The 24,177-nt window shown below is 42.6% G+C and overlaps 2 protein-coding genes across 9 annotated transcripts in view; one reads left to right on the top strand and one right to left on the bottom strand.

Moving 5' to 3' along the window:
* The window catches only part of PPP4R4 (protein phosphatase 4 regulatory subunit 4), a 101,231-nt gene extending 91,372 nt beyond the window's left edge, over positions 1–9,859 (top strand). For all 7 annotated transcript variants that reach the window (XM_025271819.3, XM_025271820.3, XM_025271818.3 and 4 more), the window contains 3 exons: positions 474–544; positions 5,635–5,782; positions 8,768–9,859. In XM_025271819.3, coding sequence (XP_025127604.1) covers positions 474–544; positions 5,635–5,782; positions 8,768–8,792 — 244 coding nt within the window. In that variant the 3' untranslated portion in view covers positions 8,793–9,859. The remainder of the gene's footprint in view (positions 1–473; positions 545–5,634; positions 5,783–8,767) is intronic.
* A 494-nt stretch (positions 9,860–10,353) lies between these two features.
* Positions 10,354–23,887, bottom strand: SERPINA10 (serpin family A member 10). Of its 2 annotated transcripts, none has more exons than XM_006041187.3 (5): positions 23,747–23,887; positions 19,986–20,764; positions 17,884–18,157; positions 15,508–15,658; positions 10,354–13,669 (listed from the first exon to the last, which is right to left on the bottom strand). In XM_006041187.3, the coding sequence occupies exons 2-5, from the start codon at positions 20,725–20,727 to the stop codon at positions 13,478–13,480; spliced, it is 1,359 nt and encodes a 452-aa protein (XP_006041249.1). In that variant the 5' UTR covers positions 20,728–20,764; positions 23,747–23,887; the 3' UTR covers positions 10,354–13,477. The 2 variants fall into 2 exon arrangements, with proteins under 2 accessions (XP_006041249.1, XP_025127609.1); XM_025271824.2 differs by having other exon boundaries at positions 19,986–20,760; positions 23,747–23,872.
* Positions 23,888–24,177: the final 290 nt, after the last annotated feature.

Genomic DNA, 24,177 nt, shown 5'->3' with positions numbered 1-24,177 from the left:
CTATGTTATGGAAAAAATGTTTTTTCTTTTATTTTTTTAAACCTTTTTATTAAAAAATTGAAAAAAAAAAGCTTAATCTGGATGTGTTTCAGCTATGCTTTTCGACATTATTGGTAGAATTATTTACAGTTCCTAGCCAATAGGGTGATCTCAAGATGGGCAAAAGAGAATAGAACTAAAGATATATTATTCCTAGGAAAATTTTATCTCTAGTACCTGTTTTGGCTGCGTATCAAAAGAAAAACTGTTATTCTGATGTAGCAGAAGTTTAAGGAAATGCCTTTAACTTAAAGTAATTGTTGTGAGGTGTGGAATATAAAAAATAAATGAGAAAAGTAGTAAGCATGTTTCATAACAAGTAGAGGAAAGCATTAAGGAAAAGTTAGGAAAGACCAAGTGGTATTTTCTGATTAGTGGCTGAGGCTGAAAGACACATTTTCTTGTATTTTTAACTAAATCATGTTCTTTTCTAGTAAAAGTTCTACAGCAGCATATACACCTTCTGTCTCAGGTTTATCAAAGACTTCTATGATTTCACTAACTGGTAAGTAGAAATCTGAGCTCTTCAAATAATTATTAAATTTAATAAAATACAGTTTTCTTTAAATGACTCATTTCTTTATTTCTAGATACAGTGTCCCCACATTTATGTCTCTATCAAATAGCAAAGAAACTTTCCCCTAGCAATTAAAATGCTTGACAATACTATTTTGTTTTCACTGTGTCAAGAGTCAGAGTTCAATACTTTTAAAAGAGGAAAAGTACAAAATGATAGGATAGGTTTTACTGCAGTCTGAAGACCTGCTCGGGCATAGACTAAAAGTTTTAATTTTTAAGGAAGTTAAAAACACTAAAGCTTCACTGTGGATCATATGCAGCTAAACAGTTATAGTATTACATACTTGAAAGTTTATACCAGGGATAAGCAAACTTCTCTGTAAAGGACCACATGGTAAATATTTTGGATTCTCTTGGCCAAACTGGTTTCTGTGACAATTACTCAACTGTAGTATAGCAGAGTAAAAGCAGCCACAGACAATACATAACAAGTAGGTGTGGCTTTTATTCGACACAATGTTGTTGTATTTCAGGGAACAAGGAGGCCTGTAGAGGGATAGCGATCAGGGAATGGCCAGAAATAGAGCACATACAACATTCATCAGTTAGGTATGCCATCTTATATGGATGTGGTTCATGGTGCCCTAAGACAATTTCAGTAGTAACATCAAACATTACTGATCACAGACACCACCGTAAATATAATAACAAGGCAACAGTTGGAAATATTGCAAGAATTATCCAAATATGACACAAAGACAAGAAGTGAGCAAACACTATTGGAAAAACGGTTCTGGTAGACTTTCTGGGTGCAGTGTTGTCACAAACCTTTCAATTTGTAAAAAAACCAAAAAAACAAGAGAAAATGCTTTATCTGTTTTGAAAAATGAAGAGCAATAAATTGAGGTAGGTCTGTGTATGGTCTGCAGATTCTAAAGTTTAACATCCATGGCCTAAAAAGCATATTTCTCATAAGGGTAAATCATTTATTAAAATATTTGAAAAATATTGTCTTAAAGTTTCAGTATTATTTTGGGGAGAGGAAATAAATTGAATGAAGTATTTCCTAGGTTTCTTGGTTAGAAAAATGTGCTTATTATTTGTTACTTAATGACTTTCAGACTGAGGAAAATATCACTATACAATTACATATCTGCTCTATAATGAGAAAAATGGGAGCAAAATATCTCTAAACAAATATATTAGGTGTTCACATAGAGATTGTATTTACTTTGGGAGCGAAGATGGGCTTGAGGATGATTGTCAGTTGAGATGAACCTTAAGGTGCTCTAGAATTTTGACAGGCAGAGAAGGGTATGGAATACCATCCCATTCAGAGAACCTGTTAGAAGTAAAAGCTGACTATTGTGTCTTTAGAGACCAACAGCAGCCTGTCAGGCTGGAGTGTGGAGAGGGTGTGTGTGGGGTGGGGGGAGTAGTGTTAAATAAAAAATGGAAAGGTCAAAGACACAGTGTGGAAACTCAAATTAATACTATTTACTTAACATGTACCCATCAGTCATCAATGATAGCATTCCAAAGCTCTGTAGGTACCACAGGCTGGAGGAAATGTAAAGGAAATTCTAGTAAGGATTCATGGAAACAAGTTGCAATGTATCCATTGCAGGTAGATATGAAAATCGGTGGAAGTTTTTGGGAGCAATTTGGTCAAGTTACATCAAGAATCCTAGTTTTTAAAAATATTTCCTCAAAAAATCCCATATCTAGTGATCTGTCATGAAGTATAAAATAAAAAAACAGAAAACAGAAAAAAAGATTTGTCAGTGTGCACTCTTGATATGATGTGATGAAAATACTACTTTAACTCTGTCATCCTACCTCAAACTTATAACCTTAGTCTAATTGTGAGAAAAGCATCAGACAGATTCCAGTAGAGGCACAGCTTACAAAATATTTGACCAGTACCCCTCACAACTGTTAAGGTCATCAAAAGCAAGGGAAGGCTAAGAAGCTGTCCCAGCAAAGGAGACCTGACAAGTAAGTGTATTGTGGTGTCCTGAATGGTATCCTTAGATACAAACAGACATTGGGTGATACTGAGGAAATCTGAACACACTGTGGATTTTTGTTAATAATACCATGTTACCATTGGCTCATTGATTGTACCAAGTATAGTATATAAATGTAAGGTATTAATAAAAAGGACCCTGATTTTGGGAAAGATTTGAAGGCGGGAGGAGAAGGGGACAACAGAGGACGAGATGGTTGGATGACATCACTGACTCGATGGACATGAGTCTGAGAAAGCTCCAGGAGTTGGTGATAGACAGGGAAGCCTGGCATACTGCAGTCCATGGGGGTGCAAAGAGTTGGACATGACTGAGTGACTGAACTGACTGAACTGTGGGGGTAGGTGGGAATTCTTCATACCCGTCTCAATTTTTCTATAAACCTAATACTTTAAAAAATTATGTGTTTGAAGATAACATTTTAAATAACCTCAAAAATATTAAATGCTCAGGGATCAAATTTAGCAAAATGTTTGCTAGATACTAACATTGCTGGAAGAAATTAGACATAAGTAAATGGAAGTCATTCCTTGTTCATGGATTGGAAAACTTAATATTGTTATGATGTCAATTGTTTTTAAATTGAGCCAGAGATTCAATGCAATCTTGATAAAAATATTTTTGAAAGTTACTGTGTATTTAAATACACAGAACTGAGTATTTTGAAAAAAAAATTAACTGATATCATTTACTCCTAAAGCTTCAGTACTCAAGACTGTATGACCTACACTGACAAACATAGTTAGCTGAGTTTTAAGATTTTTTTTACCAAAATTTTTTGATGCTAAAACAATTGAATATCCATAATAAACCCAAAAAAACTGAACCTCAATTCTTATCTCACACTATACACAAAATTAACTCAAAATGTATTGTAAACTTAAACATAAAAGTTAAAAATGTGACATTTCTGAAGAAAATATAGAAGTAAGTCTTTGTGATTTTTAGAATTGACAAAAATTTCTCCAAACCCATAAAATATTAACTTACTGTACTTCATTAAAATTTAAAAGTTTGACACTTTGAAATAGAGTGTTAAAAAAAATAAAAGGCAGGACACAGATTGGGAGAAAATATTCATGTTACATATACCTGACAAAGGACTTGTATCTAGAATATACAAGTTTTTTTTTTTTTTTTCAAGTTGAAGTATAGTTGATTTACAATAGTGTTAGTTTCAGGTGTACAAGCACAGTGATTCAGTTATATATATATTCTTCAGATTCTCTTCCCTTATAGATTATTACAAAATATTGAGTAGAGTTCTTTGTGCTGGCTTCTCCAGTGGCTCAGCTGGTAACGAATCTGCCTGCCAATGCAGGAGGTTCAATCCCTGGGTCAAGAAGATTCCCTGGAGAAGGAAATGGCAACCCACTCCAGTATTCTCGCCTGGAAAATTCCATGGACAGAGGAGCCTGGCTGGCTACAGTCCATGGGGGTCACAGAGAGTCAGACATGACTGAGTACACATGCCTTGTGCCATTCAATAGATCCTTGTTGGCTATCTGTTTTATATATAGCAGTGTGTGTAAGCTATTCCCAACCTCCTAATTTATCCCTCCTGCCACCCTCTTTATGTTTTCTATGTCTGTGAGTCTCTTTCTGTTTTGCAAATAAGTTCATTTATATCTTTTTTCTTTTTTTAGATTCCACATATAAGTGATATATTTATTGTTCCCTGGCTTACTTCATATAGTATGACAACTTACTATCATAGGTCCATTCAAATGCTGCTAATGGCATTACTTTATTTTTATGGTTGAGTAATATTCCATATTCCACCAAATCATCTTAATCCATTCATTTGTTGATGGACATTTAGTTTGCTTCTAATGCCTTGGCTATTACAAACAGTGTTGCAATGAATGCTGCGGTGCATTTATCTTTTCATATTATGGTTTTCTCCGGGTATATGCCCAGGAGTGGATTGCAGGATCATATGGTAGCTCTATTTTTAGTTTTTAGAATATACAACAATCTTTAAAACAAATCAGGCAACTGATTTCAAAATGGGAAAAAGATTTGAACAGGCATTTCACAAGAGAAGATATACAAGTAAGTAAATAAAAAGATGCTTAAGATCAGTAACATTAGAGAAATGAAAGTGGATGCAATGAGAAAAAAATCACACACACACAAGGAGATACCACATCACATCCACTAGTGTTTAAAAACGCTCACAATATCAAGTGTGTGAGAATGTGGAGTAACCCTCCAGGACTCTCATACATTGCTGCTGGAAACGCAAAGTGGTATAATCACTTCAGGCGGCAATTTGGCAGTTTCTTAGAAAATTAAATATACACTGACTACATGATTCAGCAGTTCCATTCAAGACTTAACGAAAGAGAAAACACATGTCCACATACAAACTTGCACGCTGTCATTCACAGCAGCTTTATTTGTATTAGATTATAATCGGGGCAGAAATCATGATGTCTATCAATAGGAGACTGGATAGACCGATTTCAGCATGTCCGTGCAATAGGAATGTTCTCAGTCGCTCAGTCATGTCCTACTCTGCAACCCAACGACTGTAACCCACCAGGCTCCTCTGTCCATGGGATTCTCCAGGCAAAAATACTGGAGTGTGATGCCATTTCCCAATAGGAATACTGGTCAACAATAAAAAGGATAAAGTATTGACGTATAAAATGAGGATGAATTGCAACATAATTACGCTGAATGAAAGAAGTCAGACAAAAAAAGAGTGTATACTGAGTCCATTTATATGAAATTTCATGAAATGCAAACTAATCTGCAGTGAGCAGCAGCAGGCAGGTTCATGGTTGCCTGGCATCGGAGAGGGAGCGGAGGGATGAGGCAGGAGCAAATGTGATGGGTGTGTTCATTCTTGATTGTGGTGATGGCCTCATAATATATACAAATTTTAGGACCTTAAATTTGTGCAGTCTATTGTATATAATTTATACCTTAGTAAAGTTGGCTTTAAAAGAAGGGGAAAAGTCAGCTCTCATGAACCTTCTCGAAGGTTCACATCTCTCTAGTGGACTCCATCTGGCTGACTGTACATGTGTTCTTTCAGATGACTCATTCCGGACGCGTAACACCAATAGTGCTCCCAGTTCCTTTTCTTCTAATACTTCCCTGCCCAGCACCTCCCGAGGGACAGGTAACTCAGTTGATCCCAAGAGCAGTGGAAGTAAAGATACACAACCACGGAAGGCTACCTTGTAAGTAATCCAGTGGTGGACTGCCAAGTGTTTGATTCTGTTCTTTTTCTTAGTGTACTTTCCTTCCCACTTAAATAGTTCCCAAAGAATAGGAAGTGTCTGTAATGAGGAAATGCTATCAGTTAAAACGGTTATTATCACATGCCTCTGGTTATGTTACATATTTTGTAGAAGATAATTTATATATGGCAAAGACGTTGTAACCTTAGGGAATTGACGAGAAACTTTAAATGGCTCCCATTAATAGCTGAGATCTATGTATTTTTTCTGCAAAATATTTGCATTCCTTTAAACAACTAGCTTGGGCTTCCCTGGTGGCTCAGCAGTAAAGATCTGCCTGCAGTGCAGGAGATACGGGTTCGATTCCTGCATCAGGAAGATCCCCTGGAGAAGGAAATGCCAACCCACTCCAGTATTCTTACCTGGAAAATCTGATGGACAGAGGAGTCTGGCTGGCTACAGTCTATGGGGTTGCAAAGAGTCAGATATGACTTAAGAGACTAAAACAACAACAAAAACAAACAACTAGCTTAAGGTCATGGTATTTAATCACCCAGTGCTCAGAAGGATGGGTGTAATGATGCCAGTTAAGAAATACTACTGCACTATATAATCTAGAGTTGTGGGTCCAATAGGATAGAGATTTCTACTGACATTTGTTCCTTAAAGTTATAAGGAACCCCTTCGTGGTTCCTTTTTATGCACCAGTTGTATCTTATTTGAATTGATGAAACCTTTGTTTCTCTTAGGTTAGACATGTAAGAGGGTAGTGGGGAAAAAAAAATCAACATAAGTAGAGGTCATATCCACATAGAAGCAATTCATCCAAGATGCCCAAACTATAGTTACAGGTTTCCTCTTCCATATGGGACACCTGACTCTTCTGATTAGAAGAAAATTTAAACAGGATTCAGATTTTCTTTTAAACATAGTTCACTTAATTCATGAATGAAGTGAAAATGAAAGTCGCTCAGTCATATCCAACTCTTTGCAACCCTATGGACTATACAGTTCATGGAATTCTCCTGGCCAGAATACTGGAGTGGGTAGCCTTTCCCTTCTCCAGGGGATCTTCCCAACCCAGGAATCGAACTGGGGTCTCCTGCCTGCATTGCAGGCAGATTCTTTACCAACTGAGCTATCAGGGTAATTCATGAATATTTTGATGAATATTTTCTGATACAGTTTCCATCATGCATCTTTTTGCACATCAGAAACTCCATACTGGAGTCCCATTTAGGAACTGAACTGTATTATAATTTGTTCTAAATTTCTAATTGGCCATTGGTATATACAAAATAGATGTATTCCAAATTCATTTAAAACAGCATATTTATTGAATAGAGCTCAAGGGAAGACTACATAATAGAAAAAATTGATAGTAAATAGAAAAAATAATATTGATGGTACAGGTTAGTAGTGTTACTACAGAGAATCTCTTAGCCATACAATTATTGCTCTAATGACTGTACTGTGGAAGCTCCATTTAAAGTCTTGAGATAGAGGCAGGACAGGGTAATGATCTGTGGAGACCACAGAGCTGGACATGCAGTTCATGTCAGCACTCTGGTCCTCGCTGTGCCCCTCTGTGAAATGACAGGACAGACTAAGTTCATCCTCTGAGGCACCTAACATTTTGACATCCTGAAATCCTTCCTCTTGATCACTTTTGACCCTCTTCCTCTCAAAAGACTGCTCTGGAATTCTTCTATTGAAGAACACATTTAATAATATCAGAATGAAATTCATTCTCATCTTTCTAAATGCGATAGTCATTTATTGTTAAAAGTAAAGACCATTGCAATCTAATCTACTTATACCAGCTCTCCATTATTGGCACCAGTGGTAAAGAATCTACCTACCAATGCAGAAGACACAAGCGGCGGGTAAATTCGATCCCTGGGTCAGGAAGATCCCCTGGAGGAGGAAATAGCAACCCACTCCAGTATTCCTGCCTCAAAATTCCCACGGACAGAGGCATCTGGCAGGCTATAGTCCATGAGGCCGCAAAGAGTCGGACACAGCTGAGCAACTGATCATTATTTCAGATTACTTCTTTATGTGTTCTTTTATTGTTGAGCATGCTTTTCCATTTTATGGACTAAATTTTATTTGCTCAATATTTATAATATAGAATTATATAATCATATAATCAGTTGCATATATAATTGTTTAAAAAAATGAATCTAGAAACAAACACTGCTAAACAGTCACGTGAAGTTTGTATTTTTTCTGAATATTCGGAAGTAAGAAGTGTATTGGTATCACAGCTGCTTGGTTAATGTGTAACTGAATCTCCAAGTCCACAAGTCTCTCCATGTTATGTGGTTCTAATTTAGACTTTCTCATGAATGCATACTGCCACATAACTGCAATAGGTAATCAGTATCTGTAGATATTAGTCATGTTTCTGTGGACTCTTATCTACCATTCAGCACTATGGCATATCCAAATGAAAATCTATCCTTTTTGCTTAAAATAAGCCTGTGAAGTGATTTCAGAAAGTATTAATTATCTGTTTTGCTGCTTAAAAAAATTCTATGCAGTACATTCTCCAACTTTCCATTGTCATAAAGATGATACATCTGCCATTTAAAAATATCAGTGTCTTAAAGGAAGCTTAGGAATACATTGTATGTTACGTTTTACAAGGCCAGATGATTGATAATTTTAGGTTGTGTTAATTTCCGCTATGGTTATAGAAATGAAAAACAGGAAAAGTATGAATTGAATTGAATGCTATGTTAGATGCACATAAGATTTGAGTAATTAAAGGTTATTCCAAGTAAACTTTAATGTGTCATTCACTTGTCTGCTTAATCACAGTTCTCATATATTAGGTTTTTTCAAAGTAGATTATATCTGTTTCTTTACTTTGTAAGTATTATATGGATAAACTTTTTAATGTTTTGTTTTCTTTTTTCTTCTCCTCCCTCCCCCCTTTCTTCCTTCTCTTCTTTCTTTCTTTCTTCCTTTCTGACAAAGAAAATCCAGAAAATCCAATCCTTAGGCCATCTCCTTGAAGAAGGAGGCAAAACAAAGACAACTGGAGATAAAGTGATTGATGAACAAAAGCTAAAGCAATGGCTGATGACTGGAAAAGAGAAAGATACATAATGGCAGCTGATGTTGTTATACGTTCCATATTTGAAATTATATTCCCTTGGAGGTATAATATATATTTCTTGAACAATAATGTGGTTACAGAATTCTAATGTTATAGTGAAGTGTAATGAAAAAAAAACATTAGGTATGTGCTTTAACTACTGCTACAAAAGAGATAAGTCTGCATTTATTTGTGCAGGAAACCATCTATTTAACTGTGCTAGAGTTTAGCATTTAAAAATTGTATGAAAGGCCCAAATCAACTGAAATCACCCTGCCTAGATAATCACTTGGAGGGGGACTTGGGAGTAAAAAAGTCACTGCATTTTCTCACGAATCTCCAAGCCCAATAGAAAAGTCACACTTAAACAGGGTACAAACAGCTGTCCTAACTTATGTCAGTCCTGCAATCGTGGTGGCAAGATGTCGTACCTGGACATCCGAAATTAAAATTTGGCAATGAAAATTCTACAAAGATTTCTGATAACTTTTAGCTACAACTACCTTAAAAATAATAGATTGATGATTTCCTTTGTTACCTAGAAGAATTTATTTTATAAATACTTTGTTTACATTTTAGATTATATTTGTCCTTACTGAATTAGAAATGATGAATCTAGTTTGAATCAGCTGTTATTCCAAGCTATCATGCTTAAGCTATGTCAACAGCATTTATTTGTACTAATGCTATTATTTCCATCAAAATTTGCCTGTGGAACCTATACAGTTCTTGATTTTAAAAATGTCAGTTCTTGAGATATACTGTATGAAGCTATTGTCAGCTTCTCTATTTCAAAATGCAATCAGCATATAATTATATTGATATTGAAAATATTTGTTTTTTTTTTAAAAATATATTGATGTATGATAAAGATGATCTAATTTGTGAATGCATATGCGTGTGTGGTTACTTTTTATAATGTGAAATAATGAATAATGAATTTACTCAAAATAAAACATAGGTTAATGAGATACCTGTGTTTGTGAAAACAGTTTTAAATATTTTCTGAAGTTTTTATTCTGTAATTAAAGACAGTTTATTTTTAAGTAATGAACAAGAAAAGGGCACAGACATCAACTAAAATCACCCAGGGGGCAGCTACTCAGTATGAGGCTTTCATGGTGTTTGTTTTCCCCCTTTCCTTACCTATGGCCTCTTTTTTGGCTATTTTTAATGATGCTTAATATCTTTCATTGAAGGACTATCAGGTAAATGGAATTGTTCAACCATTCATTTTGTCAGTAGTTAAAAATTGATTAGGTATGAGAAGCTTGACAATACTGGTTAGTTCATACATTCTTTGTGGACTTCACTTAACCATGTTAGTGATGTCTCCTACTAACATCACTAACGTGGAACCGAGTACATTATGATCCAGGAGAGAGCATTGGGGGTACATAATGGATGTCAAAGCAGCATCAGTTTTTCTAGCACTTTGGTTCATAGTCAGCATTGACTCTGTTACTTTAAATAAAATGCAGAATTTTAGTTTATTTGTTCAATAAGTTTAGCAGAGTTCGGACTTTTTCTTCAGCATGCATGCAGGAGAAGAAGAAAGTGATTTGACAGAAAAGTCACTAAGGCTTATAAAGCTCAGAAATTTACAGAAGTCAGCTGCAGTCTTATCTTAGGCACTAAATTATCAATTAAGACAGTCAATCAAAGTTATGTTTAGAGGTTTTCTTTTTTTCCAAGAGAACATGATAATTTCTAAAATTGTTGAAATATTTGTTAAAATTATAATTCCAAGGACAGATACATAGAGCAAAAAACCAGTTGGTGACATTTATGAATATCCATATGTACCTCAGTTTCCACTGGAAAAAATGATTGATACTCTTGTAAAAGTTCTCAGTCTAACACCTTATTAAATAGTTCCTTTAAACCAGTTGTGTGACAAAGACACATCTCTAACTGTAGCTGCAGAGAAATAGGGACATGGAAACTTGCAGTTTTAAGGATAGGTCTAGAACATCACTAATCAGCATTATAAGCAAAAAAACAGACCTGTAGAATCAATCTTACTGGCAGAAATAGAGCTAAAAAGATTTTACTTAATAGAGAAGAGCATATAGAGCTTTGCTCTCCCGTAACCTCATCACAGTTAAAAATCATTTCTGTTACTTGACTTCCTGGGCTTTATAAAGATGCCTTATTCTGGAAGAGTGAGTCCATTTTACCTACAGTCAGTGGCATATGTGAAATAATTTGAATTGAAATAGAACAGTCTCTTCAGCTTGACTAGGTTTATACCATGAAGATAAAATGAATTCAATTAATTCAATAATCTGATCTCAGCTGTGGCATGTGTGTTAGGAAGTGAGTATGAGTGTGTATGTGTCTGTGTAGGAACAGTTTTTAAAATCTGACCCTTAAATATAGTGAAGTGTTGTTAGAATATTCAGAATTTTCCCTTTCAGTTGAAACTGATTTTTTTGTAAGATCAGTTACATTTTTCCTTGATCTTCATTTTTTCACCATGCATACATATTTAGAAAATCTAGTATCCTTGGAGCTTCTTAAGCATATGTGGGGAAATACTAATTTCTTTATAGAGAATAGGGCCATTTTCTGACTTAAAGAGTAATGCGTTAGATATCATTGTCCCATGTCATCATCCTTTTGTGCAAATATATGCAGAGAAGGCAAGAGTTTGAGTATATGTTCTATGAATCCTTTGATAATAATGAACCTTTTTACGACCGGGTTTGGCCATATTTATTTCAGAGGGTATTGTGTTCTCTAAACATGGTTTATTTCAGAGGGTGTTGTGGCTTTCTTCTCTAGATTTCATTTCTAAAAACACAAATAATTTGCCTGAGCCCTCTTTTATTTCTCTTTGTGCTATTTTTCTACAAATGAACCTCATTAATTGAATAGTAACAAGTCGCTTAAGGATGTGAACTGAAGTCAGTCCTCTATTTTTGTTTCTTTCTAGGCTCTAGAGTTGCCTGGCTCACCGGCGTCAGTCAGTGCATGTGGAGGGCACACAGGAGTGAACTATTATCCAGGTTTTAGAAGGATAAAGAGTCAGTCTCTAGAGTGTGGCTTATTATTATTATCTATTCACATTAGGTACTATTCACATAAATCTGTCAGTTGTAATAAGAGGAATAACTAATACAGTAAATTTAAGTATATTTAAATTGGCCAGCAAATAGATAAAAATCCAATTAGGTGGTTAGTCAACGTAGTTGACATTCCAAAAATAGTTAACTTTACTCCTGAGTCTCTGAATTTACTCCTAAAATATTTTCTTATCTCTATAACAGAAGACGACGGGCTCAGAAGCTGTTCTTTCTTTGACCCTTGGGACAAAGTCCATGCTTACATTCTATTTAATCACAACGGGTAACAGACGTGAACACACGCCGCCTGTTGAACTGCACCCCATGAGATGCTTTAGACAGAAAGAAGAAAGAGTGGGACGGCCTCGGGGCCTGCAGTCAGGAGTGGCAGGGCCCTGATTCTGCCACTGATGCACTGGTTTTTCTTCCTCTGAGATGCCCTGTATGATTTCTCCACTAGATGCTGTAGGCATAGGACGTCAGGCCCACAGTGCTTTCAGGGACCCATGAAGATGTCTTATTTCTTGCTCTAAGTAAGTCCCATGCTTTGTATTAGTATAAAGTATAAAGACAGATATAACCCAGAATATATTCACCTTTATACAAATACAGTCATAAAATACTTTTATTATACACACATATGTGTGTGTATATATATATATGTATATACACATATGTGTGTGTGTGTGTGTGTGTGTGTATAAATGGAAGAAGGAATCCACAAAGGTGAAAGAGCCTGGGGCCCATGAAAGCCTTGCATGCATCCGTGTGTGCTCAGTCGCTCAGTTGTGTCCGACTCTTTGTGACCCTATGGACTGTGGCCCACCAGGCTCCTCTGGGGATTCTCCAGGCAAGAATACTGGAGTGGGTTGCCATGCCTTCCTTCAGGGGATCTTCCCAACCCAGGGATCGAACTCGAGTCTGGCAGGTGGGTTCTTTACCACCAGCACTAGCTGGGAAGCCCCATGAAAGCCTTACTGTGGCCCTTTCTCCACTTTCCCGTTTCTTGGCTTTGTATAATAGAATTAAGAGGTTGAACTGGAAGATCTGTAGCTCAGTTTGTGGCTTCATGGAGTAGACAAAGCCACATGGCAGCAGATGCTGTGGTCAGGCCTGACTACAGCTATTTTTTTCTAATTTTAGTTGCCAAGAAATTATTCTATAGTAGGTTAAAATAAAACACTAATTCGCAGCAGGGAGCAGTAAAGGGAGTGAAGCGCATGACCCATGGAGAATGCGAACTTGTCTTCCCAAAGACTTCATCTTGAAATAGAGTTCTGCTGAGTCCAGATACCAAGATGGTTTCAGTTAATAACATAGGCTCTTAGAAACAGGCTTAAAATACCAGCCAGCTCATACAAACATCTCCTTAAAATAAGCTTGAATTTCATATGCAGATCTAAGAATGGCTCAAATTAGCACTTGAGAACAAGGGGGGACACCAGTGCCAATGTCCCGTGTGGATTCAGACACCTTGGATCCAGCATCGCTGTAGCTCCAAGGACTCACGCGTGCTGTAAATCACAGGAGAGTCGGATTCACCACCCGGCCCAGAAATAGCACGGTTCTGGAGGTTTCTTCATAGATGATGAAGAGAAATGGCCGGTCCACTCTGATGATGGGAGGCATGTAATAAGCAGTGATTTCTAATAGGGTTCCTGCCATTGCCTCTGTACCTTCTTCATCCACCTCAATCATAGCTCTTTGTAAAACCTAGGAAAGGAAATACATGGAAGACCATTTGTGTGCTCATGGAGATGAGGGGATTCACTGAATCCCTGAACACTTGTTGTTATGGTCCTTACCCACGGGGCTGTGCTCTCGGGATGTACTGGTATAGAGCTCATCTGCAGAGAGGAATGGTCTGCGGTTGCCCTAGCAACTGCCACAGAAGCCCCTCAAACACCCGCAGGAGATACCAGGAACCCGATTGTGAAATTCATTCTGGCCAGGGACCAGGGGACTCTGTGGCTGGCCATTTCACACACACGTGGATCAAATCAACAAATACTGAGCATGCACTTTGTGCTACTGATTTTTAAAAATATTTATTCATTTGGCTGTACCGGGTCTTAGCTGTGGCATGCAAACCCTTAGTTGCAGCATGTGGAATCTAGTTCCCTGAGCAGGGATTGAACCCAGGCCCCCTGCATTGGGAGTGTGGAATCTTAACCAGTGGACCATCAGGGAAGTCTCTGTGTTACTGATTTTTGAACTGAGCTGATATTCCTCCTGGAAGGTTTTCAAGCTGTCTGGAACCCCTGAGAACTTTGACCTTATTTCTGGCAGGCAGGGGGTGGGAGGGAGGTGGGGCAGGAATGTGGTTATTCTTCTGTAGCGGTTTCCTAGAACCTGGCACCACTCTAAGGTGTCCCCTGAGCAAGCCTCTGGGTCCCTGAAGTCTTTCTGAACGCAGGTGGCCTGGATATAGGCCACCCGTCCTGTTCGCGAGGCCCTTTTGTCCAAGAACCTCATGTGATGTGAATAATGGACCTGTATAATTATTCTAAAAGATAATGAAAACAATACCTAGACATTCTCTTAAGTTCCTGGAGTGAAAATTCCCTTCCTGGAGTAAACAAAGGGAAAATATCAATAATTTAGAATTTAAGCTCTAAAACCGAAACACATTTCTTAAATCTTTCATGTGTTTGTAGCAGAAATGCATGTGTTGGATGCTATAGAGGCAGAACTAGGGACAAAGAATGTAAGTTGGGGGAATTACAGGTCAAAATATATATATGAATAAAACTCAAAAACAGTTTTTGCCATTTGTGGATTGAGCTGCTTTTCAAATAAGTTCCTTGTCACTGCAAACATTAAAAAACAAAACTGGAAGATTGTTTTGTAGGGATATATCAGAGGGGGTTTTCACAAGAGGCAGGAAGTTAGGCAGATAACCTCTGGGGTTCTCTTCCCTCTCCAAAGCAGTGGACTTCACTGGCAGTCAAGTGGTTAAGATGACCCTTCCACTGCAGGGAGTATGGGTTCAATTCATGGTCAGGAAACGAAGATCCCACATGCTGCAGAGTGCAGCCCCTCCACCCACCCAAATAAATGAATAAAACCGTAAGGTGGTGCAGTTTCATGGAATTCTAAGTGAATCTGTGAACCAGTTCCATTTTGGGGTAAATTTCTCCTTAAGCACTGAGAAAGAAGAGAGGGAGCTCTACATAAACAGATGTTTTAATAAAGTAGCTCCAATTCTTCAAACATCCAGCTTGGGCGCTGTTTCAAGTCTTTGGGAATTTTAATCTAGTTTTCTACTACAAGGCTTCCCTTGTGGCTCAGCTGGTGAAGAATCCGCCTACAGTGCAGGAGACCTGGGTTCCATCCCTGGGTTGGGAACATCCCCTGGAGAAGGGAAAGGCTACTCACTCCAGTATTCTGGCCTGGAGAATTCCATGGACTGTATATTCCATGGGGTCGCAAACAGCTGGACACGACTGAGTGACTTTTCACTTTTCTACTACAACTTGGCCTTTTATTGACATTCAGTGGGATGGAAAAATATTTGTTCTCTTGGATTCCCCTGAAAGAGCCTGACTTACCTTGGAAACTTTCAGATTTCTTTCAGTAACCATGAGATCACTTAGGTCAGCCCAGGGTAAGAAGATTTTTCGGACTCCCATCTGTTTAAGCAGCTCATGCATCTTATACTTCTGGTCTAACTTGAACTTTGGAAAGAAAACTTCCATTTTTCTGTGGTACAAGTACATATAATGGTGAACCGTAGACAAAAACCTTAGATTCTGAACACTAAAAAGGTCACTTCACCTTCCTCCAAGATTATTCCTAGTAACAAGTCTCCTTCAGTTGAGTGTAGCTCATTCTGCTCTTTTGTCATGGTCTGACTCAGATAACAGAGTTCTGACTTACCAAATATGTATTACTTCTGCTTCAGGAAACCAGTTTTATTTCCCAGTCAATGACTCACATTCTCTTTAGGGAAAGATGCCATACTTTGTATCCATTTCCCCCTGTCTTAAAAACAACCCAACCAAATACCTCCTGCCATGAATCCTGCAGACTCCTGGAGGATGGTTGTTTTCAGTCCCTATTCTGCAGACTCCCAGGATTCCAGGAGAAACTTGGGAGTCTGGAAATGGACAGGGGGAGGGGAGCAAAGGAAATTTTCAACCCCTTATTTATTTTTAGCCAGAGAAACTCTGATATTTATCTATCTGTCTGTCTCTCTCTGCCTATCTATCTAGCTATATTGGGTTGGCCAAAAAGCCCATTCAGGTCTTTCTATGCCACCTATAAAGATGTACATTGGAGTTCTTACCCTTGTTTAGAAAGATGGGTTCTGTGGCTCAAAAATAAAAGGATGTGAACTACTGACTGGTACTAAGTTAGTCTTAAAGAAGTCCCAGTGTCTTCATCTGGATACCAATATGGATTTCACAGTGTTCTTCAGAGGAGTCAATGACATAACATGTGTTAAGCACCCAGAACGATGTCTGGTATAGAGTAGAGGCCCAGTGAATATTCATTTCCTTTTGCCCCCTCAACCCTTCCTTCTTCCTCTCTTGTAGAGGTGGGCAGGGCTCACACTGGAGTGTAACTGAAGACATGACAGGTCTTGAAGACTGATATGTAAATTGATTCGCCTAAACATTTGTTGAGGGCTTACTATGTTGAAGTCCTTTGCTAGGCTCTAAGGATTTGAAGAAGAGGAATGAAGATAAAATGAACACTGGGACCTTTAGCTGGAATTCCCTCTGTGTCAGATTCTGGAGTGACAGATTCAGGAGGCATCGCCTTGGCCTTACTGGTGCTGACTTCCTCGTACCCTGATGGGTGGATTAATTTATTCCACAAGCTTTTGCGAGCCTGCCCTGTGCTCCCACCCCTGCTCTCTGTGCTCAGCCCCTTCCCCAGGTCATCACATCTGGTCTCATGGTTCCATTTTTGTGCTGCTGACTCCCCAGCCTGGACCTCGCCCTGCACACACCAGATCCAACCTTTGATACCCAGCTGTTGCCTTTTTTATATCCCCACCCGGCTGTCTAATAGGTATTTCTGATCCAGCTCTTTCCAACTGAACTTTTGCACATACCCCTCAGCATGTTCGTCCCACAGTCTCCCTTTTCAGTACGTGGCAAATCTTTCCAGTTGCTAAGGCCAAAAACTTCATCTTTGACTCCCCCCTTTTTCTCTCACCCACATTCCAGTCCATGGGCCAATCCTGTGACTTCCAGGTTCACGGTTCCAGGACCTGCTGCTCCTCCTTACCTCCACTGCCACTACCTGCCGAGCATCCTGATCTGGGTGCTTACACTGACCATGTGACTGGTCCCCTTGCTCTTTCCACATGGCCCCAGTGTCTTTTCTCAACAAGCACAGATCATGTTGCTCCTCAGCTTGACTCCAGTGGCTTCCCATCTCTTTTGGGAAAAGCCCAAGTCTTTCCCAGGGCCTGTAATGTACAGTCCTGGGTGACGGCTACTGGTTCCCCTGCGACCTCATCTCCAAACTGCTGCAGCCTCACCGGCCACCTCATTGTGCCTCAAACCCACCAAGCACACTCCTAACCCAGAACTTTCACACTTTTGCCTGTAACTCTTCTCTCTCCCAGGGCACCCTGACAACCCTCCTTCATCGTAAGTGTTTGCTTACGTCTACCTTCTTGGCCTGGCCTTCCCTGGTGCCCACTGGCACCTCACTAGAATGTGAGCTCCACAAGGAGGGCTGGCATCGTGCACGCATCACAATGCCTGACAAGTGGGAGAGCCTTGATAAGGACTGGCTGAGTGAACAAGGAGCCACGCATTGCGATAGACGCTGACAGAGTGGAAAACAGGACAAATGCAGCCCCTGTCATCAGGGAGCCCACCGTGGGGCAGGGCAGGCACAGAATGGAATTGGGAGTGCCCACGGGGAAGGAGAGGCTGAGCTGGAGCAGGGCGACAGGAGAGCTGTACCTGGTTTTCATGTTCCTGAGCCACGTGTCCACCAGGTCTGTGGTCAAGTAGTCTTCAAGGGTGAGATGGTCACTTATCCTCCCCATGAGGACCACCAGCATGGAGGCATTTCCTCGGTAGGGCAGCTTGAGGACATGGCAACGAAAATTCTTATCAAAAGTGGAGGCAAACTTGCCTGACCTGTACATCATGGGCACCTTGACCGCCTTGTACTTGTCCAGGTAGAAAGTGCCCATTTCGGTAAGAGCAGGGTCAAAAGGGATCAGCCATTTCCCTGAACAGGTAAGAAAGAAACTCATTGTAGAAATGATCCTCCCCTAAAGCATCATTCTTGCCAAAGTAATAAAGGGCCAGTGTTCTTTCCCCCTTTCTGTCCAATTAAGACAGGTATCCTTACTGGATTTGTTTTGACCATAGCTCAAGCAGTCAGGAGGAAGGCATGGCAACCCACTCCAGTATTCTTGTCTGGAGAATCCCCATGGACAGAAGGGCCTGGGGTCCTATAGCCCATGTGGTCGCACAAAGTTGGACATGAGTAAAGCGACTTAGCATGCATGGATGCAGGCAGCCAGGATAAATTTCCCAAAGATCAGCCTTTCCCAGGCTTCTTTCCAAACTGGCAAAAAATGAATCCAGGTACTTCCCTCGTTGTCCAGTGGTTCAGAATCTGCCTTCCAATGCAGGCGACACAGGTTTGATCCCTGGTCCAATGCAGGGGTCCAATGCCCTGGTCCAATGCCCCACATGCTGTGGGGCAACTAAGCCTGAGTGCCACAACTATGGAGTGTGACAAAACAGAGACCTAACACAGCCAAAAATAAAGTGGTGAGAGTCGCTCAGTCGTGTCCGACTCTTTGCGACCCCACGGACAAAACACTCCATGGAATTCTCCAGGCCAGAATACTGGAGTGGGTAGCCTTTCCCTTCTCCAGGGGATCTTCCCAACCTAGGATTGAATCCAGGTCTTCTGCATTGCTGGCGGATTCTTTACCAAATGAGCCACAAAGGAAGCCCATTAAACACACACACACACACACACGAATCTACCCAAAGGCCTGCTGGAATCACACACTGAAGCAAGGAGATGTCTCCTAACCACCTGTGGCTCCCTCCCTGTTCTGGACAAAACACAGGGTGAACAAAAGCCACTCATTCCAGATGATGCCCGAAGGACCCACTTCTGTCTACACTCACTTCCTTGTGGTTGGTTAGCTCCAACCTAAGAAGACGGTGGGCCTGGCCACAGCCCTGTCTGCAGGAAGGGCTCTCTGACCACTCCTTGGGGCACACAGTGTGCAAACAGAGGCCCCTGGGGCAGCAGTGATGACGCTCCCACCCATCCTGTGCTCAGTGAGGCTCTGGGGGGGCGCCTTGTCAACAAGCAGCTGCACAAGCCAGAGGCCGCCGCCAGCACGCAGGCACACAGCTCTACACACAGACATCTGTCCGGCCTGGCTCGATGAAAGTCCTCCTCCCGGACATTGCAAGTCCCCTGGTGTCACCTTCCTGCTACAACGTGGCCATGCAAAGCCAGTGCTGCCCAAGAAAGGCAGGATGGAAAGGACCTGGGATGAACCCCTCATCTGAGTTCAGCTTCTGCCGTTTACCATGTGACCTTGATCTGGCCAACCTCTCTGAGCCTCACTTCTCTGTAGGAGGTGGGAGTCTGCATTTTCTATACTGAGAATCCAAGGACAAGGGATTTTGTCACTTGCCCCAGGTCACAGAAGTAGAGGGTGAAGGAGCAAAGATGCAACCCTAAATATCTCAGATGATCTGCTTTAAAAAAAAAAAATAATAACCCAGAAGGTTCCCCAGGTCAGAATGTCAGAGGAGAGTTGTATAGATATGCTTGGAAATCTAGCAGTAAGCCCTGCAGGCACGTGAGGGCCCCAGAGCAGGGGCATCAAATGGACATGTCGTCTGGCACTGTGCCTGGTACATCCTACCTGTTCAATGCATGTTTCAATCTGTTTGTGAAACCCGAGAACAACATGTTCCTAGGAAATCCCTTGGCATCAACCGGACACAGGCCCAGCAGGAAAGGAAGAGACAGGCGAAGAGACCCACGGCCCTGGAAGAGCAGAACGTTATCCAAGTACCTTTGAACAAGATGTAATCCACAAGAATTAATTTGGTGTCAGGATTAATCTCATCAAAGAGTTTGGGAAGTTTCCCCTGCGTCTCTTGGTTCATGTAATGATTTATGAGCCTTTTGGCCTGGGAAGTGTTGTGAAAATCCACAGTCACACACTCCATATCGAAATACCTCTTGGAGAGATTGAGGAAGGTCTCTCTGATGTCAAAGTCCTTGTGGATGAAGGCGAAACTCCCCTGGGCCAGGCCCAGCTCTGGGTTATGGGAGAGGCTCTCTCGTAGCTGCTTGAAGAGGGCAGGCAGGCGCGGTGGTCGGGTCTGGTTCACCGCGGGCCAGGTCTGGTTCCAGGCCTGCAAGAGGAGATCCTCCAGCTGGGCTCTGCTGTGCCCCCTGGCCCCCAGAGTCAAGGCAGCCATGGCCCAGGCCAGGCCGAGTGGGGAGAAGACCACGTTGCCGTCATGCTTCAGGGAGATCTTACGTAGCAGGTTGAACCCCAAGTTGGAGGTCTCTCTGGAGAGCTGCTGCCCCTCGGCCGACAGCCAGGGGGAGTCTTCCTCCCTTTCCTCCTCCTCCTCTGGAGTCCACAGTCTCTCGCTGGTCTGGCTGGTCTTGTTTTGGGCCCTGGGGGTCAGCAGAGTCTCCAGCCCCGCCTGGGCCTCTGGCGAGTGGGAAGCAAGGGTAGAACCGGGCACCAGCCATACCTGGGCCAGGAGGCAGGCCAGCGGGAGGCTCAGCACCGCCCGCATCAGGGCAGCGTGGAGGCCCGGTCAGCAGCAAGGCTTCCTTGGGAGAAAAGAAGGCAGAGATCGTCCTTAATGTCTGATGCCCACCTCCTCCCTGGGTCCTGGTACAGCTCCTCCGGTGACCTCGCTTCTTTCCTGGGGGTCGGGGCTTATCTCCCCGAGGCAGGGCTGGGGAGACCCTGAGCAAGGAGGGTCACGTTTGTCACCTGAGTCGGTGGGAGGGGAGGTGTCTTGTTTCACGGAGAGAAACCTCCTCCAGATTCCATCAGGGATCAGGCCCTCGGGCAGCTCCTGGTCTCCCCCAGCTGTCCTCACCCATTCCAGTTCCTCCCAGGGGAACGGCAGAAAGCCAAAAGGGGAAGGGATGCAAGGGGATGTGGTGTGGGTCCTGGGCCTCACTGGGTGTGGGTCACAGCAGTGCCAGGTGTCGGAAGGTCTTCCCAGAACTTTAACTGTCTGCTTGCTTCATTCGCTGCCCTGGATCGCTGGGCAATACGGCAGCCTGTTCAAGCTGGGCTGTGGGGACTTGGACCTGGGGACGCCTTGGGTTGGGGACTTAGAGGGTCTGGGTGGCCATGGGGCAAGGATGAATGCTGAGTTTGCCTGATTCTGCAATAGACCCCGCTGTGCCTCCCCTACAGCGCTCGGCCCAGCACTGGGGCCCAGTCACAGAGCTCCTCTCAGGACTTCCTGCCTTCACTCTCTCTGGAGCCCCCAGGATAGGAACAGATGATGAGCCAATTCAAACCACTTGCCCAGGCTAAGCTCCTCTTGGACCATCTCACCTAACCCTCACCTGTGAAGTGCGTCCTCCTGCCCACCCCAAGGCTGCCTGTTCTAGAGGAGCCAGCCCTCCAGCTTGGGCAGTGGGTCTCCAAATCCCACACTCCCCACCACTGCCCCCTCTCTGGCCTCCCTCTCATCCTTGGGCACAGAGCCTAGCTCCCAATCACCTGTAGTTTCCATCTGAATAAACCCCCATGGGCACACGGGGCTCCTGGTGTTGACACCACCAGAGGCTGGCTGGGAAGGTCACTGAGAGGCACCCTCACTCTCTCCTGAAGCCACTGCCCCAGGAGGGCTTGGGTGGGGGCAAGACCACTCAGCGCAGGGCACACAGGGCAAGGGAGGCCACAGGCCTCACAGTTTCCATCAGCAGAGACCCTCACTCTGAGCCAGGCCACCTGAAGCAAAATGTGCTGACGGGGTGAGGTTCCCCAGCCTCTTGTTGATGCAAAGGCCTGTGTCCTCACTGGGCCAGCTACAAGATGACCCCTGGCTCCGGGACTTAGCACATTGCTTTTGGCTCTTGCTAAACAGGATCCAGGGCCTCGTTCTTTCCATAGCTTGAGTGGCATGACCTTACTCAGCGAAATACTCCTCTGTTTTCTGTGAGCATTTAGGAAGCTTTGCCCAATTCTAAATGGCAAGTCTGCACTCTAAAGGTAACTCCAGTATTAAATGTGCTGGGGAAAGACCTGCTGGAGTCTTTACCTGCTGGAGTGTACCAAATGTACCCAGGTTCATGCCTTCATTAGATCACAGGCTTTAGCACCCCTTTATAAATTAATCCCACAGCGATACTCTTAAATCCAGAGTCACTTCTGTCTGTGATGGTTTCCAGGTGGTGCTGGTAGTAAAGAATCTGCCTGCCAATGTAGGAGATGCTGGTTTGATCCCTGGGTTGTGAAGATACCCCTGAAGAAGGAGATGGCAGGGTGGGTTCTCACACATTCCCACTCATCTCAGTATTCATGATCAGCAGAAAGAAAGAAGACTTTCACATACCTTAGCAACAGCAAACTACCCACCACTTGGTTCCAACAAGAAATTGCCATAACTCTGAACTCTCATTCTCCTCCAATGAGCTTTTGTTCAAAGCAACCCTCCCCAGCTTCCTCCCAGAACCGAATAAAAGCCAGCCTGGCTTTGTCTCTTTGAGAATTGCCTCTGGTTTGCCTCTTTGTACCGAATTGCAATTCCTCTGCTATTCCTGAACCTATTCATCTTCACTTCATTGTAATTGCCACTAATTTTGTTTAAGGGGCTTCCCTGGTGGCTCAGATGGTAAAGAATCTGCCTGCAATGTGGGAGACCCAGGTTCAATCCCTGGGTCAGGAGGATCCCCTGGAGAAGAAAATGGCTACTCACTCCAGTATTCTTGCCTGGAGAATCCCATGAATAGAGGAGCCTGGCGGGCTACAGTCCATGGGGTTGCAAAGAGTCGGACACGACTGAGTGACCAACACTTTCACTTTCTAAGGGGCTTCCTGTGTGGCTCAGTGGTGAAGAATCCGCCTGCCAATGCAGGAGACACGGGTTCAATCCCTGCTCCGGGAAGATCCCGTATGCCATGGACCAAAGCCCATGAGCCACAACCACTGAAACCTGCCCATCTGGAGCCCGTACTCCACACGAGAAGCCACGGCAATGAGAAGTCCATGGACTGCAAACTAGAGAGTAGCCCCTGGTTGCCACAACTAGAGAAAAGTCCGTGCAGTAATGAAGACCCAACACAGCCAAAAATAAATAAATAAATAAAATTAAAAGAAAATTTTTTTTTTGTTTAAGGATGACACAGAGATGCAGCACTCTAAATAGAACCTGAGTGGTAAGAAATTAACCACTCACCACTTTGCAACCCTGAATGTACCTGCAGCTGCAAACCCACCCCCAAATCTGGAAGCAGCAGGGACTCACTTGCTTGGGCAGACAGGTATCTGGGAAGAAGGCCAGGGAGCTATGTGGGGCTTGAACGGAGTGTTGTGGGCATGACATCTCAAGCCTTCAAAGCCTCTTCCACTGGCCTCCTCTCTGCGGAGGAAGCCTCCTGTGTCTACAACAAGCCTCTTACCACCCCCACCTCCTTGCCCGCCCCATCCAGTCCAGGAATGAGGGCTCAGCATGGCCCAGGTTGTTACCCCCTCCCCGGGGAATCCACCCAGAGAGGACAGAAGGTCTTCTCTCCCCATCCCTCATTAGGCAGACACTGTGAAGCCTCCCTTTGATCCACTGTTCTTACCAGTGAGTGGCCACCCGGTGCCTGGGAAGGTCCTTCATTCAGGGCAAAGACAGAAGGTTAGGGCTTGCAGCTGAAAGCCTGCAGTAAATATTTGCTATTCCAAAGTGTGACCCACCTCGGGGGGCTGTTACTGATTAACATCCTGCTTGGAGATGGTGGCGTTTCTGGGAAAGCCAAGATGGAGAGAGAGGCTTCCCATAATACCCTGCAATCCTGCACTCCTGACTCTTGGGCAATTCCTCCATGAGAGTATCTGCTTCTCAACCCAGGCAGCACCCCAGTGACATCCAGGTCCTCGTGGGACATAGTCGCTGCAGGCGCTGAACACCTCGCAGGAAGGAAGGGCTGGATCCCACGGAGGCCTCCTGGGTCCCCAACTCAAAGCTGGGCTCTGTGTGAGGAGGGAAGGCAGAAATGAGTAAGACCTGCTC

This window comes from Bubalus bubalis, chromosome 20 (genome assembly GCF_019923935.1).
Source record: "Bubalus bubalis isolate 160015118507 breed Murrah chromosome 20, NDDB_SH_1, whole genome shotgun sequence".
Lineage (NCBI taxonomy): Eukaryota > Metazoa > Chordata > Mammalia > Artiodactyla > Bovidae > Bubalus > Bubalus bubalis.
Note: the sequence above shows the minus strand (reverse complement) of the source record. Positions and strands in the feature narration are given on the sequence as shown.